General features: G+C 47.6%; 2 protein-coding genes across 2 annotated transcripts in view; one reads left to right on the plus strand and one right to left on the minus strand.

The window, feature by feature from the left end:
- LOC142194239 (stromal interaction molecule 1-like) overlaps positions 1-19,496 on the plus strand; it is a 308,297-nt gene that overhangs the window by 277,906 nt on the left and 10,895 nt on the right. The window lies entirely within an intron of this gene.
- LOC142193524 (olfactory receptor 52E8-like) overlaps positions 1,223-19,496 on the minus strand; it is a 24,317-nt gene continuing 6,043 nt past the window's right edge. The window contains exons 2-4 of the mRNA XM_075262497.1: positions 18,914-19,490; positions 2,458-2,493; positions 1,223-2,341 (exon numbers count right to left, since the gene is read on the minus strand). Coding sequence (XP_075118598.1) covers positions 1,223-2,341; positions 2,458-2,493; positions 18,914-19,490 — 1,732 coding nt within the window. The remainder of the gene's footprint in view (positions 2,342-2,457; positions 2,494-18,913; positions 19,491-19,496) is intronic.

Genomic DNA, 19,496 nt, shown 5'->3' on the forward strand with positions numbered 1-19,496 from the left:
ACTGGTTATTACTGCCAGGTGTGGATAGGTGGCGGTATTAGGAGGATCTCCGTAAGGACTGCAATAACTGATAGAAACAATGGCCCAGATTTACTACTAGTCAGACAACCTTACACAGGGAGTCTTATACTACACCAGATTTATCACAGTGACTGTGACTGTGCAGAAAACCTCATCTATATACCATATATCTCTATATATACACTGCTTCGTCTTTCTGGCTATGGGGAAACTACAACCCTCTTATTCAGAACATACTGAGAGTTGTAGTTGTAAAGCAGTTGCAGACAAGGGCTGCAGACCCCGCACCTCGAGGCCAGTGAGTATCTGTAATATCTGCACCAAGAGGCCAATACATTTCTTCTATTACATTTATAGTCTATTTTTCTTGCATTTGTAGGATATTTTAGAATATAATGCACCATTTAGGTGTCAGGTCTTTCTAACATGGGGTAGCGTACAATGTCCTGTATACTATGGGATCATATACTGTATATACTACTAATAGACCACTCCTAAACAGTAGGGTACAAGCAACCCCAAGGCCGTCCATATATAGGGAGCGGACCTGGTTAGGAGTAGCCCCATTACTGTTGTATGAACTTGTGCAGAGACCCATTCTCCATAATCACAGGAATATGACCGGAGGGTGATGGAGGACGATGGAAGGAGAACTACTCGGGCTTATGCCTTAAGGTTCTGACCGTAATTTGAGCCCACAAGAGGAAATTATTTTGACGGCCAACACATTTTTACAAAACATGATCCTGTTCATAGATCCCTTTGTATCAACAAGAACCCAAAAAAGTAATGAACCCCCTGGAGTAATGGACACATACTGTATGTTCAATCCCAATATCACTTCGGAACCTGACCTACTGGAAGGTCCTCAATGGACACATCTGCTCAATCCCATTACCTCTACAGAACCTGGTCTAATGGAAGGTCCTCACAAGACCAGCCCAACCTAGTGCAGAAAATCACATGTTCATTCTATGCCATTCTATGGGTCATTGGTCAGTGACCAGATCGATCTTAGCTCAGTGGACATCAGGGACAGTTGGGCAGAGGACCAAAAAACATCCAATGTCTACAGCCAGTACAAGAATCCTCCTGTGTCCTATATACATTGATAGCTTAGGGTTACGTTAACATCTGGTGTAGGATCAGTGACATTATCTCACCAGTCAAGGTCCTTGGGCTAAATCCATTATGGAAGTGGTCACTTCTCTTCTGCTGTAAGTTGAAGAGCAAATGTCTTATTAACGTGGGCGCGCATGGAAGAGGAGAAAAGTGAAGTCTTCTTCCAGGATCTTAGGAAGGAGTGTCTGATCTCTTTGACCCCTAGTCCATAGATAAAGGGGTTTAATGTGGCTGGGAGCATCAGGTAGATGGCATTAAACAGGTTCTGGATATCGTAGGAGATGACTGAATGCATTCTGTAGACCACAGAAGATACCAGGGCACATGTGTATATGAGGATGGCCACCAGCAGGTGTGTCCCGCAGGTGTGCAGGGCTTTGTGCCGAGCTTTACCAGATATGATCTTCAAGGCTGTGTAGAGAATGCTGGAATAGGAGAAGAGGAGTAGACCACAATCAAGGATGGTGAAGAAGACCCTTATCATAAGACCCACAATTTGCTGCTTGGAGATGTCGCCACAGGCCAGACTCAATAACCCCATGTTCTCACATACAAAATTCATAATGATGTTAGACGTACAGTACTGAACATAAGAAGCCAATATGACCATTGGGGAAACAAAAACAGTGCTGCGGCCGCACCCGATGATGACTAGGCAGACCAGGGTCCTATTGGTCATGATATCGTTGTAACGTAGAGGTCTACAAATGGCCACATACCTGTCCAGAGCCATTGACAGGATCACACCAGACTCAAAGATAGCCATGAAGTAAATATAGAACATCTGTGTGAGGCAGCCGGCCAATGAGATCTCATTCATGCTGAAGGCCAAGCCAAGGATCAGTTTTGGAATGACGGAAGTTGTGCAAGAAATGTTGACAGTAAAGAGGATGGAGATGAGCATATACATGGGTGACTGGAGGCTTCTTTCGGCACATATCCGGTATATAAGGACAGAGTTACCAGTCAAGATTGTCACATACACAAAGACAAATGGGATCACCAAAAACTTCCTGTGAACAATGATCCCTGGAAACCCAAAGAGGACAAATTCGGTGTGAGAGAACATATACTGACTGTAGTTGAACGTGTTCATCCTGGGGTCGATGGGAAACTCACATAAGATGTCTTCTGAGGGACGTTGATGTGAGAAGAAGATGGTGAGGAGGAAGGTTATTGGTTGTGTCATACCTGGATTCTGTAACATTACGGGAGACCACTCACAATGGCCATGTCTTCTGAGGAGTCCAGGTCTTTTGACCTCATTGATGACCTAGTTCATTGTCATGTCTCAGTGCCCAGATTTCATCTCACCTGGTGATAGACATAAGTGTCGATGTTGGAATATTCCTGAAAAATTAAGACAAGAATTCAGTGGGAATCGCTAGTGGTTGTGCCATCCTTGAGTTGGTCTTGTTACATGATGTTCTCAAGCACAAATTCACAGAACTGGAGAAATAACTAACTGACCACAAGAGGGCGTAAAAGTGCTTACCCCACTGTCCTATTATAAGGCTCCCAGAGGCTACTTTTGGGTAGTCTACCTGTTGGTTAGAGATTGTGCAGTGCTTGACATGACGCAAATACATTTACCCAGTTAACAGGCTTTGAAAGGGGGCGAATCATTGAACCATGAGAAGCAGGGAGGTTGTTCTGAGGAATCTGTTAGAAGGTGTTGGGAGCAGAGGTTACATGAGGGCCCGCTAATATGGAGAATAGGATTTGGGTGGCCCAGACAGACCTCCCCCGAATCTTCATTACACTCCCTGTCTCTGCCCACACCATTTACAGGAACTTAGCAGAAGGTAATTTGGTGTCACAGCCCATTGCAGGTCCCAATGTTGACAGAAAGCTTTAATCCTGCCTGTCTTGTGGGGTAACGCACTGCCCCCTGCTGAGGGGATGATGTGGGGGCCATCACATAGGACAGTCGGTCACCCCTAGTAGTAATACGATGACACCAACAGCTCAGGACATCCTGACACAGAATGTCTCCTCCAGATTACAACACTCCTGGTCCTGCCTGGTCACCAGATTTATCACCAATCCACCATTTATGGGCCCAGCAGTAACATTTGTGGGTCAATGTGCTGCAGGATACCACACAGATCCTGCATATACCTCCATGTCCTGCTATATATCATCTAACCTCCTCCAGGCACCATCAGGGTCCTAGAGCCAGGGTCCTAAGCTTCTCCTGCCATAGATCATCATTAGATCACATCGAGGACACTCACCAGGACAACAACCAGCTCTGGGGCAGATGTTTTTATTCCCCGTGACTATACAAGACTATAGGGCAGGACTTTCTGACTCTTCACTGACGTTCCTTATAGAACATACACCGGACACTCAACATATTACAAACTAAAATTGACAAAAAGATTTGATGGATTTGTTACAATGTATCGGTACAGGTAAGAGTCGTTTGCCTGGATTCCAAGTCAGAGACAGATTTATGTTTATCTGACAGGGGATTATCCATAAACTCCTCAGCTGTATGAGCAGGACTAGGTCAGTGTTCAGCCTCCAGATCTTCTCATTGATCAGAATGTATATTGCTAGTCCTCCTATCATTACTATCCAGGGCATTGTCTCTTTTCCTCCGTCCCCATTCACTTACCTCCCCGTATGAGCTTCTCCTCTCCGGCTGTGGCTGACAGACGGCCGCTCCCTATATTATATACTCCTGGGGCTCCTCAAGGATTTCCTCTGTCTAATTATATCAGTGCGGAGGTCTCCAGACACCGGGACATGTGCACAGAGGTTCTCAGGTCTGTACAGTAGTGGATTCTCTGTGGGAATAGAAGGCTCACAAGCAAAGTCCTGGTCTGAAGGTGGAAAGTTACACTAATGATCTGTGGCACATCAGGGGCACAAGCCCTGAGGAGAAGCCCCCGAACGAAAAGTAATTCTGCAATACCAAATATTACCTCCATAGTCTATGTTATCAGGATACCACTATATAGGGCCACATAATGCCACCATATCCTTACAGAATACCACCATACCTGTAATACCGCACTCATCCTATACTGGTAGATCCCAGTATTACACAGGTGACTTCTCGGATTGTTCACGCCTGTGTTTTCCATCCAGCCCAGACCACCATGATGTCTTCTTCCATATCTTTGACTTCTCATTTTTCCAGGACCGTCCCTACTACTTTGCCTCCTGCATAAACTCCCCGTTCTGCTGCTACCTCTAATACTTTGACCATTGGTGCCCCATTTGCCCCTATTACTATATCTGCTGTTTGGCACAGTGCACACAAGTACTGTACTATAGAAATAACGTTAAAGTATCCCATATTATCCCCAGATATTAGTTACACCTGACACTTACCAGGGACTCTATAGTGATACGGATGGTGCAGAGGGTTGTGTATAGCAGAGCTAATGGATGTTATTTTAGGGCCACTATACACCCCCTCCCCTGTACCACTCTCTGTGCATTCACTGCTGCTTCACTGAGCCTCCTCCACTGCAATAGCTGCGTGCTAAAGAATGGATTTATCATGGTCTTGCCATGGCCATAAGTGGGAGAAGGAACCCCCTTCGCTCTAGTACACATTGTGTGGCATCTTAGGGCTCTATGAAAAGGGGTGACTAGAGTTCATTCGCTGAAAATAACCCCTATCACAAAATGTGAGCCAACTAATGAGAAAACGTTGACTTATTTACTCCATAGACAAGGCAGCACTGGATCGGGATGGGTAAGTACAATAACTGGAGCGTGTCTTATGTTTTACTAATGTGTCTACTAAATAGTCTAAATGTATCCTCCATTACTACCATGGTACACACCTAGCCATGGTGACCAGAGGTGCTGGGAAGAGCCAGGTATGGTCCAGTATACTACCAGCTAGTGCTGGTTCAGTACTAGGAGAACTGCAGACTTGGGTTATTTATCTGAGAAAGCCCCAACACCATTGCTTTTCTCAACTGGTAAGGCCAGGCCATTATTGTATCTGGCAGGTTATGAAGAATGGGGTCTGCCTAAATCTTTGTTTTTAAATTAATAAACAATGTGTTGTCCTCCTCCCTTTTTTTTTCCTAATCAGACAAATAAGATAAAGCAGCAGTTCCTCAGCAGCCGCCTTACCTGCCTGGGATAAACCATTGTCTTTAGGCATCACTACATGGTTGGAGACTGGACTTTACCTAACTCTTCCCAGCACCCCTGGTAGTGGTGGGGGTACTACGCTAATATTGAGGGGTTAGAAGAAGCTTTTTTAGCAGTTTTATAATAAGACAATAATTATAGCAATTTACAAAAATATATATATATACATTTTACTAGCATATGCCCGCGACTTCGTCTGCAAGTTGGTGTTGGCGGCAAGCCACTTATATTTAGCCAATTGCTGTTGTGGATGATCCACCTGCTCCCGCATCTCGGCTCTGCTACATCGCAGCATATGCGCAGCATACTCAGTTGTATGTACACTATGTGATAAAAAGTATTCGGACACCCGGCTGACAATGACTTACAAGTTGGTAGCGCCCTCCATGGGTAATGCTGGGATTCAATATGGTGTTGGCCCACCCTTAGCCTTGATGACAGCTTCCACTCTCGCAGGCAGAAGTTCAATCAGGTGCTGGAAGGTTTCTTGGGGAATGGCAGCCCATTCTTCACGGAGTGCTGCACTGAGGAGAGGTATCGATGTAGGTCAGTGAGACCTGGCAAGAAGTCGGCATTCCAAAACATCCCAAAGGTGTTCTATAGGATTCAAGTCAGGACTCTGTGCAGGCCAGTCCATTACAGAGATGTTATTGTGGTGTAACCACTCCACCACAGGCCATGCAGTATGAACAGGTGCTCCATCGTGTTTTGCAATCACCATCAATGTCGGCCTGTGCTGTGATAGTGCCACGCAAAACAACAAGGGGTGCAAGCCCCCTCCATGAAAAACACCACCACACCATAACACCACCGCCTCCGAATTTTACTGTTGGCACTACACACGCTGGCACGTTCACCGGACATTCGCCATACCCACACCCTGCCATTTCCACTGTTCAATCATCCAATGTTTACGCTCCTTACACCAAGCGAGGCGTCGTTTGGCATTGACCTGCATGATGTGTAGCACCCAATCACCTGACCACGTTCGAAGTCCGTGAGTTCCGCGGAGCGCCCCATTCTGCTCTGTCACGATGTCTAATGTCTACTGAGGTCGCTGATATGGAGGACCTGGCAGTAGGTGGCAGCACAATGCACCTAATATGAAAAACCTATGTTTTTGGGGGTGTCTGGATACTTTTGATCACAGTGTACATCTCTGCATATGGAGAGCGTACTGAGCTGTGCTACAGCGCGGCTTAAACTCTGCTACATCTGGCCATTTGGATTAGAGGGGTGTTCTTATGTCAGTGTCTGAGCAGCTTCTGTGTTACAAAGGGCTGAACAGATGTTGCTGAAATGTGCCAAAGTTCTCCCCCCTCCCCCATCAGAGGCAAAACAGCACATTCCCCGTCGTACTCAATGAAACTCTATACCCGATATACTCCTCTTGCCCACACACATCCTGCACGTTCTGTAATCTCCTGATCTTCCATGAGACTCCATTTTCATCAGGTTTCACAGTGTCCAGCTTCATCCTATATAGCTCCGCCCACAAAATAGAGTGTAGCTCTGCCCACTGCCTAGCATAATCCTATCCTAGAATGGCTCAAGGAACTGTGATGATGTCATCACAGGTCCTTTAGTGCTGTGTGAACCTACATTCCTTCACTGCAATCATTTAGTGATGTCATTTAACGGGATAAAAAGTAGCCTATGTTTTAATCAGGGTTCCTATCTATGTATGTGGCAAATATCATGCAAATCCGTACAGCCGTTTTTGCGTGATTGAGGAACAAACATCCAAACCCACAAACATCCAAACCCACAAACATCCAAACCCACAAACATCCAAGCTCACAAACTTTCACATTTATAATAGTAGGATATACTATTTCTAATGAACCCTAAACACTTACCATTTCATTAAAAATGTAAAAAAAACCTGCTGCTGACGGTCACCTACATAATCCACAAAATCCAATTAAAAATTAGAGAAGAAGAAAGAAGAAAAACAACTAAGTAAAGCATTAATAGACTGTGCGGTTCTTATACTTACCCATCCTGGGCGACGGCTGCCTCTCATCAAGGAGTAGATGGAGTTGCTTATTGCAGGAGACCCATGGAGCCGGGGTGACTATTGCTCACGGCAATGCCCGGGGCAAAGTTGTAGATAGAAGGGTTGGATTAAAGGGGTCCAAGGCAGCTTGTTAGATAGAGAGCGCTGCTATACAGAGAGATCTAACAGGGCCGCTATACAGATACATTAGTTACAGATGCTCCTCTGTTTATAAGTATTGCAGACCTGAAGACCATTATGGCCATTATACAGCCCTCACCATCACTGCTTAGAGCAACAATACCCCCCCCCCCCCCCCCCCCCCGGATCATTCTGCAGGAACTTCCTCGTGTTCAGACAATTCACTTTAAAATAATTCTCAGATGTTTTGACTAGAGTGGAAAGCAAAACTTCTAAAACTTTTGGGTCGAATCCCATACATTGCAAAAATTAGGGGGCAAAAAGCATGATGGAAACTCAACTAAAGGGCACACTGTGTATGGTTGTAGTGTCTCTTAGAGGGCACACTGTGTATGGTTGTAGTCTCTCTTAGAGGGCACACTGTGTATGGTTGTAGTCTCTCTTAGAGGGCACACTGTGTATGGTTGTAGTCTCTCTTAGAGAGCACACTGTGTATGGTTGCAGTCTCTCTTAGAGGGTACACTGTGTATGGTTGTAGTCTCTTGTAGAGGGTACACTGTGTATGGTTGTAGTCTCTTGTAGAGGGCACACTGTGTATGGTTGTAGTCTCTTGTAGAGGGCACACTGTGTATGGTTGTAGTCTCTTGTAGAGGGCACACTGTGTATGGTTGTAGTCTCTTGTAGAGGGCACACTGTGTATGGTTGTAGTCTCTCTTAGAGGGCACACTGTGTATGGTTGTAGTCTCTCTTAGAGGGCACACTGTGTATGGTTGCAGTCTCTTGTAGAGGGCACATTGTGTATGGTTGTAGTCTCTCGTAGAGGGTACACTGGGTATGGTTGTAGTCTCTCTTAGAGGGCACACTGTGTATGGTTGTAATCTCTCTTAGAGGGCATACTGTGTATGGTTGTAGTCTCTCTTAGAGGGCTCACTGTGTATGGTTGTAGTCTCTCTTAGAGGTCACACTGTGTATGGTTGTAGTCTCTCTTAGAGGGCACACTGTGTATGGTTGTAGTCTCTTGTAGAGGGTACACTGTGTATGGTTGTAGTCTCCCTTACAGGGTACACTGTGTATGGTTGTAATCTCTCTTAGAGGGCATACTGTGTATGGTTGTAATCTCTCTTAGAGGGCACACTGTGTATGGTTGTAATCTCTCTTAGAGGGCATACTGTGTATGGTTGTAGTCTATCTTAGAGGGTACACTGTGTATGGTTGTAGTCTCTCTTAGAGGGCATACTGTGTATGGTTGTAGTCTCTTGTAGAGGGCGCACTGTGTATGGTTGTAGTCTCTTGTAGAGGGCACACCGTGTATGGTTGTAGTCTCTTGTAGAGGGTACACTGTGTATGGTTGTAGTCTCTTGTAGAGGATACACTGGGTATGGTTGTAGTCTCTCTTAGAGGGCACACTGTGTATGGTTGTAGTCTCTTGCAGAGGGTACACTGTGTATGGTTGTAGTCTCTTGTAGAGGGCACACTGTGTATGGTTGTAGTCTCTTGTAGAGGGCACACTGTGTATGGTTGTAGTCTCTCTTAGAGGGCACACTGTGTATGGTTGTAGTCTCTCTTAGAGGGCACACTGTGTATGGTTGTAGTCTCTTGTAGAGGGTACACTGGGTATGGTTGTAGTCTCTCTTAGAGGACACACTGTGTATGGTTGTAGTCTCTTGTAGAGGGCACACTGTGTATGGTTGTAGTCTCTCTTAGAGGGCACACTGGGTATGGTTGTAGTCTCTCTTAGAGGGCACACTGTGTATGGTTGTAGTCTCTTGTAGAGGGTACACTGGGTATGGTTGTAGTCTCTCTTAGAGGGCACACTGTGTAAGGTTGCAGTCTCTTGTAGAGGGCACATTGTGTATGGTTGTAGTCTCTTGTAGAGGGCACACTGTGTATGGTTGTAGTCTCTCTTAGAGGGCACACTGTGTATGGTTGTAGTCTCTCTTAGAGGGCACACTGTGTATGGTTGTAATCTCTCTTAGAGGGCATACTGTGTATGGTTGTAGTCTCTCTTAGAGGGCTCACTGTGTATGGTTGTAGTCTCTCTTAGAGGTCACACTGTGTATGGTTGTAGTCTCTCTTAGAGGGCACACTGTGTATGGTTGTAGTCTCTTGTAGAGGGTACACTGTGTATGGTTGTAGTCTCCCTTACAGGGTACACTGTGTATGGTTGTAATCTCTCTTAGAGGGCATACTGTGTATGGTTGTAGTCTATCTTAGAGGGTACACTGTGTATGGTTGTAGTCTCTCTTAGAGGGCATACTGTGTATGGTTGTAGTCTCTTGTAGAGGGCGCACTGTGTATGGTTGTAGTCTCTTGTAGAGGGCACACCGTGTATGGTTGTAGTCTCTTGTAGAGGGTACACTGTGTATGGTTGTAGTCTCTTGTAGAGGGTACACTGGGTATGGTTGTAGTCTCTCTTAGAGGGCACACTGTGTATGGTTGTAGTCTCTTGCAGAGGGTACACTGTGTATGGTTGTAGTCTCTTGTAGAGGGCACACTGTGTATGGTTGTAGTCTCTTGTAGAGGGCACACTGTGTATGGTTGTAGTCTCTCTTAGAGGGCACACTGTGTATGGTTGTAGTCTCTCTTAGAGGGCACACTGTGTATGGTTGTAGTCTCTTGTAGAGGGTACACTGGGTATGGTTGTAGTCTCTCTTAGAGGACACACTGTGTATGGTTGTAGTCTCTTGTAGAGGGCACACTGTGTATGGTTGTAGTCTCTCTTAGAGGGCACACTGGGTATGGTTGTAGTCTCTCTTAGAGGGCACACTGTGTATGGTTGTAGTCTCTTGTAGAGGGTACACTGGGTATGGTTGTAGTCTCTCTTAGAGGGCACACTGTGTAAGGTTGCAGTCTCTTGTAGAGGGCACATTGTGTATGGTTGTAGTCTCTTGTAGAGGGCACACTGTGTATGGTTGTAGTCTCTCTTAGAGGGCACACTGTGTATGGTTGTAGTCTCTCTTAGAGGGCACACTGTGTATGGTTGTAATCTCTCTTAGAGGGCATACTGTGTATGGTTGTAGTCTCTCTTAGAGGGCTCACTGTGTATGGTTGTAGTCTCTCTTAGAGGTCACACTGTGTATGGTTGTAGTCTCTCTTAGAGGGCACACTGTGTATGGTTGTAGTCTCTTGTAGAGGGTACACTGTGTATGGTTGTAGTCTCCCTTACAGGGTACACTGTGTATGGTTGTAATCTCTCTTAGAGGGCATACTGTGTATGGTTGTAGTCTATCTTAGAGGGTACACTGTGTATGGTTGTAGTCTCTCTTAGAGGGCATACTGTGTATGGTTGTAGTCTCTTGTAGAGGGCGCACTGTGTATGGTTGTAGTCTCTTGTAGAGGGCACACCGTGTATGGTTGTAGTCTCTTGTAGAGGGTACACTGTGTATGGTTGTAGTCTCTTGTAGAGGGTACACTGGGTATGGTTGTAGTCTCTCTTAGAGGGCACACTGTGTATGGTTGTAGTCTCTTGCAGAGGGTACACTGTGTATGGTTGTAGTCTCTTGTAGAGGGCACACTGTGTATGGTTGTAGTCTCTTGTAGAGGGCACACTGTGTATGGTTGTAGTCTCTCTTAGAGGGCACACTGTGTATGGTTGTAGTCTCTCTTAGAGGGCACACTGTGTATGGTTGTAGTCTCTTGTAGAGGGTACACTGGGTATGGTTGTAGTCTCTCTTAGAGGACACACTGTGTATGGTTGTAGTCTCTTGTAGAGGGCACACTGTGTATGGTTGTAGTCTCTCTTAGAGGGCACACTGGGTATGGTTGTAGTCTCTCTTAGAGGGCACACTGTGTATGGTTGTAGTCTCTTGTAGAGGGTACACTGGGTATGGTTGTAGTCTCTCTTAGAGGGCACACTGTGTAAGGTTGCAGTCTCTTGTAGAGGGCACATTGTGTATGGTTGTAGTCTCTTGTAGAGGGCACACTGTGTATGGTTGTAGTCTCTCTTAGAGGGCACACTGTGTATGGTTGTAGTCTCTTGTAGAGGGCACACTGTGTATGGTTGTAGTCTCCTGTAGAGGACACACTGTGTATGGTTGTAGTCTCTTGTAGAGGGCACACTGTGTATGGTTGCAGTCTCTTGTAGAGGGCACACTGTGTATGTTTGTAGTCTCTTTTAGAGGGCACACTGTGTATGGTTGTAGTCTCTTGTAGAGGGCACACTGTGTATGGTTGTAGTCTCTTGTAGAGGGCACACTGTGTATGGTTGTAGTCTCTTGTAGAGGGCACACTGTGTATGGTTGTAGTCTCTCTTAGAGGGCACACTGTGTATGGTTGTAGTCTCTTGTAGAGGGCACACTGTGTATGGTTGTAGTCTCTCTTAGAGGGCACACTGTGTATGGTTGCAGTCTCTTGTAGAGGGCACATTGTGTATGGTTGTAGTCTCTTGTAGAGGGTACACTGGGTATGGTTGTAGTCTCTCTTAGAGGGCACACTGTGTATGGTTGTAGTCTCTTGTAGAGGGCACACTGTGTATGGTTGTAGTCTCTCTTAGAGGGCACACTGTGTATGGTTGTAGTCTCTTGTAGAGGGCACACTGTGTATGGTTGTAGTTTCTTGTAGAGGGCACACTGTGTATGGTTGTAGTCTCTCTTAGAGGGCACACTGTGTATGGTTGTAGTCTCTCTTAGAGGGCACACTGTGTATGGTTGCAGTCTCTTGTAGAGGGCACATTGTGTATGGTTGTAGTCTCTTGTAGAGGGTACACTGTGTATGGTTGTAGTCTCTCTTAGAGGGCACACTGTGTATGGTTGTAGTCTCTTGTAGAGGGTACACTGGGTATGGTTGTAGTCTCTCTTAGAGGGCACACTGTGTATGGTTGTAGTCTCTCTTAGAAGACACACTGTGTATGGTTGTAGTCTGTTGTAGAGGGTACACTGTGTATGGTTGTAGTCTCTCTTAGAGGGCATACTGTGTATGGTTGTAGTCTCTCTTAGAGGGCACACTGTGTATGGTTGTAGTCTCTCTTAGAGGGCACACTGTGTATGGTTGTAGTCTCTCTTAGAGGGCATACTGTGTATGGTTGTAGTCTCTCTTAGAGGGCACACTGTGTATGGTTGTAATCTCTCTTAGAGGGCATACTGTGTATGGTTGTAGTCTCTTGACCTTATGGGAGCGTTCTCCTTCCTATATATTACTGTAATACTGTGTATGACCTGTGGGGGCACTCTCCTTACTATATATTATACTATTACTGTATAATACTGTGCTATAGCTGTCCATGTGGGGGCGCTCTCCTTACTATATATTACTGTACTATATCTCTCCATATGGGGGTCCTCTCCTTACTATATATTACTGTACTATAGCTGTCCAGATGGGGGCGCTCTCCTTACTATATATTACTGTACTATATCTCTCCATATGGGGGCGCTCTCCTTACTATATTTTACTGTACTATAGCTGTCCAGGTGGGGGCGCTCTCCTTACTATATATTACTGTACTATAGCTGTCCAGGTGGGGGCGCTCTCCTTACTATATATTACTGTACTATATCTCTCCATATGGGGGTCCTCTCCTTACTATATATTACTGTACTATATCTCTCCATATGGGGGTGCTCTCCTTACTATATATTACTGTACTATATCTCTCCATATGGGGGCGCTCTCCTTACTATATATTACTGTACTATATCTCTCCATATGGGGGCGCTCTCCTTACTATATATTACTGTACTATATCTCTCCATATGGGGGCGCTCTCCTTACTATATATTACTGTACTATAGCTGTCCAGGTGGGGGCGCTCTCCTTACTATATATTTCTGTACTATAGCTGTCCAGGTGGGGGCGCTCTCCTTACTATATATTACTGTACTATATCTCTCCATATGGGGGCGCTCTCCTTACTATATATTACTGTACTATATCTCTCCATATGGGGGTCCTCTCCTTACTATATATTACTGTACTATAGCTGTCCAGGTGGGGGCGCTCTCCTTACTATATATTACTGTACTATATCTCTCCATATGGGGGCGCTCTCCTTACTATATATTACTGTACTATATCTCTCCATATGGGGGTCCTCTCCTTACTATATATTACTGTACTATAGCTGTCCAGGTGGGGGCGCTCTCCTTACTATATATTACTGTACTATATCTCTCCATATGGGGGTGCTCTCCTTACTATATATTACTGTACTATAGCTGTCCAGGTGGGGGCGCTCTCCTTACTATATATTACTGTACTATATCTCTCCATATGGGGGCGCTCTCCTTACTATATATTACTGTACTATAGCTGTCCAGGTGGGGGCGCTCTCCTTACTATATATTACTGTACTATAGCTGTCCAGGTGGGGGCGCTCTCCTTACTATATATTACTGTACTATATCTCTCCATATGGGGGCGCTCTCCTTACTATATATTACTGTACTATAGCTGTCCAGGTGGGGGCGCTCTCCTTACTATATATTACTGTACTATATCTCTCCATATGGGGGCGCTCTCCTTACTATATATTACTGTACTATAGCTGTCCAGGTGGGGGCGCTCTCCTTACTATATATTACTGTACTATAGCTGTCCAGGTGGGGGCGCTCTCCTTACTATATATTTCTGTACTATATCTCTCCATATGGGGGCGCTCTCCTTACTATATATTACTGTACTATAGCTGTCCAGGTGGGGGCGCTCTCCTTACTATATATTTCTGTACTATAGCTGTCCAGGTGGGGGCGCTCTCCTTACTATATATTACTGTACTATATCTCTCCATATGGGGGCGCTCTCCTTACTATATATTACTGTACTATATCTCTCCATATGGGGGTGCTCTCCTTACTATATATTACTGTACTATATCTCTCCATATGGGGGTGCTCTCCTTACTATATATTACTGTACTATAGCTGTCCAGATGGGGGCGCTCTCCTTACTATATATTACTGTACTATATCTCTCCATATGGGGGCGCTCTCCTTACTATATATTACTGTACTATATCTCTCCATATGGGGGCGCTCTCCTTACTATATATTACTGTACTATAGCTGTCCAGGTGGGGGCGCTCTCCTTACTATATATTACTGTACTATATCTCTCCATATGGGGGTGCTCTCCTTACTATATATTACTGTACTATATCTCTCCATATGGGGGTGCTCTCCTTACTATATATTACTGTACTATAGCTGTCCAGATGGGGGCGCTCTCCTTACTATATATTACTGTACTATATCTCTCCATATGGGGGCGCTCTCCTTACTATATATTACTGTACTATAGCTGTCCAGGTGGGGGCGCTCTCCTTACTATATATTACTGTACTATATCTCTCCATATGGGGGCGCTCTCTCCCCCTGTATCCCTTCTCTGCTTTCGGCCTGTATACTGTAGCCTTACACTCCTCACTTTCTATATTTCTGTACGTTCCAGGCTCTGCGGCTGCTGCTCACCACGGGCAGTCACTTCGTCCCTCTGACAACTCTTCTGGGATCTTCATCCAATTAGTCTAACGAGCTGTCCAGCAGGTAATGAGGGCTGCCGGGAGGAGCCGTGTCCTGAGCTCGGGCCCCGCGGGCCCCCAGACAATTAGTCTATAATTGCTCATTACTTATCAGATGAGCTGGGGAGAGCCCGCAGGGGCTCAGCGCTTAGTAAACAGTCTCCGGCCCCGGGGCCCCTGATGTGTCCACTTCATTAGGATTTTTTGTTGTTTGTAGAAATAGAAAGGCTAAATGATTATGAGCTGGAGGTGGGGCCCCTGGGAGCCGGGGCCACTATCTGCAAGACATCTAATGAAATCTACTGTAAGAAGAGGGAAATGGCTGAGGTGCGATAGTCTGCAGAACTGCAAAGTGTGGAAGAGGGAAAACAAAGAAGGAGACGGAAGGATAATAATAATAATAATACATTTCTATAGTGCCAACATATTCTGCAGCACTGTACAATAGAAATAGTCACTTCACACAATGGGACTGAGGGCCCTGCTCACAAGAGCTTACAATCTATGAGGTAGAGGGGGTGACACAGGAGGTAGCAGGGGCGGCATTGCTTATACAGGCGGTGATATAGGAGGCGGCATTGCTTATACAGTGTTCCAGCCGTTTCTATGATAGATGCGACTGTTATTACACATATAAAGCTGTAGGAGCCGCCACCAGTCGTGTCCTGTATGTGCAGATGGGGCCTGGACATATAAAGTTACAGTCTGATACGGCCTCATATCATGTGGGGTAATGGGGGAGGAGGGTTAATTTTGAGGATTCTAATGACAGTACAGAAGGGTTTATGTTAGGACATGTGATCGGCCTGTCTGATGTGTCTTTAGTTTGCACTTGAAGCTGTAGAAATTGGGAGTTAATCTGATTGTCCGGGGTAGAACATTCCAGAGAAGTGGTGCAGCTCGGGAGAAGTCTTGTATACGAGCGGGGGAGGTTCTGATAATAGAGGATGGAAGTGTTAGGTCATTGAGTGAGCGGAGAGCAGAGGATGTGTGATAGAGATGAGGGAGGAGATGTAAGGAGGAGCGGTAATATGGAGGAGGGGGGAAGGTTATATTGTATTCTGTAATGAATAGGCAGCCAAGGTAGTGACCGACACAGACCGGAGGCCTCGCTGTAGTGACCGGCACAGACCGGAGGCCTCGCTGTAGTGACCGGCACAGACCGGAGGCCTCGCTGTAGTGACCGGCACAGACCGGAGGCCTCGTTGTAGTGACCGGCACAGACCGGAGGCCTCGCTGTAGTGACCGGCACAGACCGGAGGCCTCGCTGTAGTGACCGGCACAGACAGGAGGCCTCGCTGTAGGGACCGACACAGACCGGAGGCCTCGCTGTAGTGACCGGCACAGACCAGAGGCCTCGCTGTAGTGACCGGCACAGACCGGAGGCCTCGCTGTAGTGAGCGGCACAGACCGGAGGCCTCGCTGTAGTGAGCGGCACAGACCGGAGGCCTCGCTGTAGTGACTGGCACAGACAGGAGGCCTCGCTGTAGGGACCGGCACAGACCAGAGGCCTCGCTGTAGTGAGCGGCACAGACCAGAGCAGGGCCACCGATAGGGCAGTACTACTGGTACTGGCGTCAGGGGCCCGGCCAAATTGAAAGATGGGGGGGGCCCGTTTTTTGTGTCATTGTGTATGTCCTATTTCAACTCAGATCTGCATCCAGAGGACGCAGATCTGAGTTGAAGACATACGCGGCTGAAGCAAGGAGCTGACACAGGTCAGCTTCTCGCTTCGCCGCTGCGCGCCTCTCTCCCTGACACATATGCGGCTGAAGCGAGGAGCTGACCTGTGTCAGCTCCTCGCTTCGCCGCTGCTACTGGCTTGTAGACGCGATGTGATCACATCGCGTCTAAAAGCCAGTAGCCGGCGGCAGCGGTGAAGCGAGGAGCTGACACAGGTCAGCTCCTCGCTTCAGCCATCGCGTCTACAAGCCAGTAGCCAGCGGCGAAGCGAGGAGCTGACACAGGTCAGCTCCTTGCTTCGCCGCTGCGCGCCTCTCTCGCTGTCACATATGCGGCTGAAGCGAGGAGCTGACCTGTGTCAGCTCCTCGCTTCGCCGCCTCCGCTACTGGCTTGTAGGCGCGATGTGAAGACGTCACATCGCGTCTATAACTGTGCGCCAGTGAGAGAGAGGCGCGCAGAGAGCTGCGAGGGAACGAAGGAGAAGGTAAGTCAGTCAGTGTAATGTGGAACGTGAAACTGGGGGCAGAGATGGAGAGGACGGCATGACACTGGGGGCAGAGATGGAGAGGACATGAATATGGGGGCAGAGATGGAGAGGACGACATGACAATGGGGGCAGAGATGGAGGGACATGAATATGGGGGCAGAGATGGAGGGGACATGAATATGGGGGCAGAGATGGAGGGGACATGAATATGGGGGCAGAGAAGGAGGGGACATGAATATGGGGGCAGAGATGGAGGGCATGAATCTTGGGGTAGAGATGGAGGGGACATGAAACTGGGGGCAGAGATCGGGTGGGAGACATGAAACTGGGTGCAGATGAAGGGTGTATATGAAGCTGGGGGAGAGATAGAGGGGGGACATATAATGTACGGGTGACTGTAGGAGGATTATACTGTGTGCGGGCACATGAAAAATTAATGAGAATGGGTGGAGTCAACATAACGGTGGGTGGGGCTAAATTTGGGACATTTTGTCCCTCTTTTGGTTCTTCAAAAGTTGGGAGGTATGGGTACAGGGGGCAGTGGAAAGATGTTAGAAGGTGGACGGGGGGGTATTGTTGGGGCATCGGGTGTGCAGCACTGCGGAGAGAGAACTGGGGCAATAATATATAATATATAAGTTTTTAGCTGGAGAACTACAAAGCACACAAGACCTCCAAAGGTATGTGTGCTTTGTATTAATAATGACGTAGGCAGGTATGTTACTAGCATAGCGGCCTGTTTGGGGGCGGGACTTTCACTTTAAAGGAGTATTCACGTTGCGTTTTTGGCCTCCCTTGCCGGGATACATTGGTAACCAGTCACAATCAGCTCCCCACTTATCCCTGCACGGAGAACTGCAGGCCCCCCCTTTTTTTTAATGGTCAGTTCTTCGTGCAGGGATAAGTTGACAGCTGATTCTGACTGGTTACCAACGTATTCCAGCAAGGGAGGCCAAAAATGCAATGTGAATAAGCCCTGATGATTTATTAGGAGGCTCTTATAGATGGTGTTGGCTCCCTATAGGCGCTGTCACACGTAGCAGATTATACCTGCAAATAGAATCTGATGAAGCCTTGTAATGCTGCTAAATAAAGGGAAATGTAATACAGAATTGGTATGTCGCAAAATAAAGTAGTTTTAAAATGGCGGCAGCCGGGGGGGGGGGGGGGGGAGGGGCCCTGACACTTAGGCTGTATGGGGCCCCAAAATTCCTGATGGCGGCCCTGGACCAGAGGCCTCGCTGTAGTGACCGGCACAGACCGGAGGCCTCGCTGTAGTGACCGGCACAGACCGGAGGCCTCGCTGTAGTGACCGGCACAGACCGGAGGCCTCGCTGTAGTGACCGGCACAGACCGGAGGCCTCGCTGTAATGACCGGCACAGACCAGAGGCCTCGCTGTAGTGACCGGCACAGACCGGAGGCCTCACTGTAGTGACCGGCACAGACCGGAGGCCTCGCTGTACTGACCGGCACAGACCAGAGGCCTCGCTGTAGTGACCGGCACAGACCGGAGGCCTCGCTGTAGTGACCGGCACAGACCGGAGGCCTCGCTGTACTGACCGGCACAGACCGGAGGCCTCGCTGTAGTGACCGGCACAGACCGGAGGCCTCGCTGTAGTGACCGGCACAGACCAGAGACCTCCCTGTAGGGACCGGCACAGACCGGAGGCCTCGCTGTAGTGACCGGCACAGGCCGGAGGCCTCGCTGTAGTGACCGGCACAGACCAGAGACCTCCCTGTAGTGACCGACACAGACCGGAGGCCTCGCTGTAGTGACCGGCACAGACCGGAGGCCTGGCTGTAGTGACCGGCACAGGCCGGAGGCCTTGCTGTAGTGACCGGCACAGACCGGAGTCGCCGCCGCTATTATCAGCTATCACAGAGGAGCCACCGCTGCTATTATCAGCTATCACAGAGGAGCCACCGCCGCTATTATCAGCTATCACATTGGAGCCGCCGCCGCTATTATCAGCTATCACAGAGGGGCCACCGCCGCTATTATCAGCTATCACAGAGGAGCCACCGCCGCTATTATCAGCTATGTCAGAGGAGCCACCGCCGCTATTATCAGCTATCCCAGAGGAGCCACCACCGCTATTATCAGCTATCACAGAGGAGCCACCACCGCTATTATCAGCTATCGCAGAGGAGCCACCGCCGCTATTATCAGCTATCACAGAGGAGCCACCGCCGCTATTATCAGCTATGTCAGAGGAGCCACCGCCGCTATTATCAGCTATCCCAGAGGAGCCACCACCGCTATTATCAGCTATGTCAGAGGAGCCACCGCCGCTATTATCAGCTATCACAGAGGAGCCACCACCGCTATTATCAGCTATCGCAGAGGAGCCACCACCGCTATTATCAGCTATCCCAGAGGAGCCACCACCGCTATTATCAGCTATCGCAGAGGAGCCACCACCGCTATTATCAGCTATCACAGAGGGGCCACCGCCACTATTA

This window comes from Leptodactylus fuscus, chromosome 2, assembly GCF_031893055.1.
Source record: "Leptodactylus fuscus isolate aLepFus1 chromosome 2, aLepFus1.hap2, whole genome shotgun sequence".
NCBI classification, from domain to species: Eukaryota; Metazoa; Chordata; class Amphibia; order Anura; family Leptodactylidae; genus Leptodactylus; species Leptodactylus fuscus.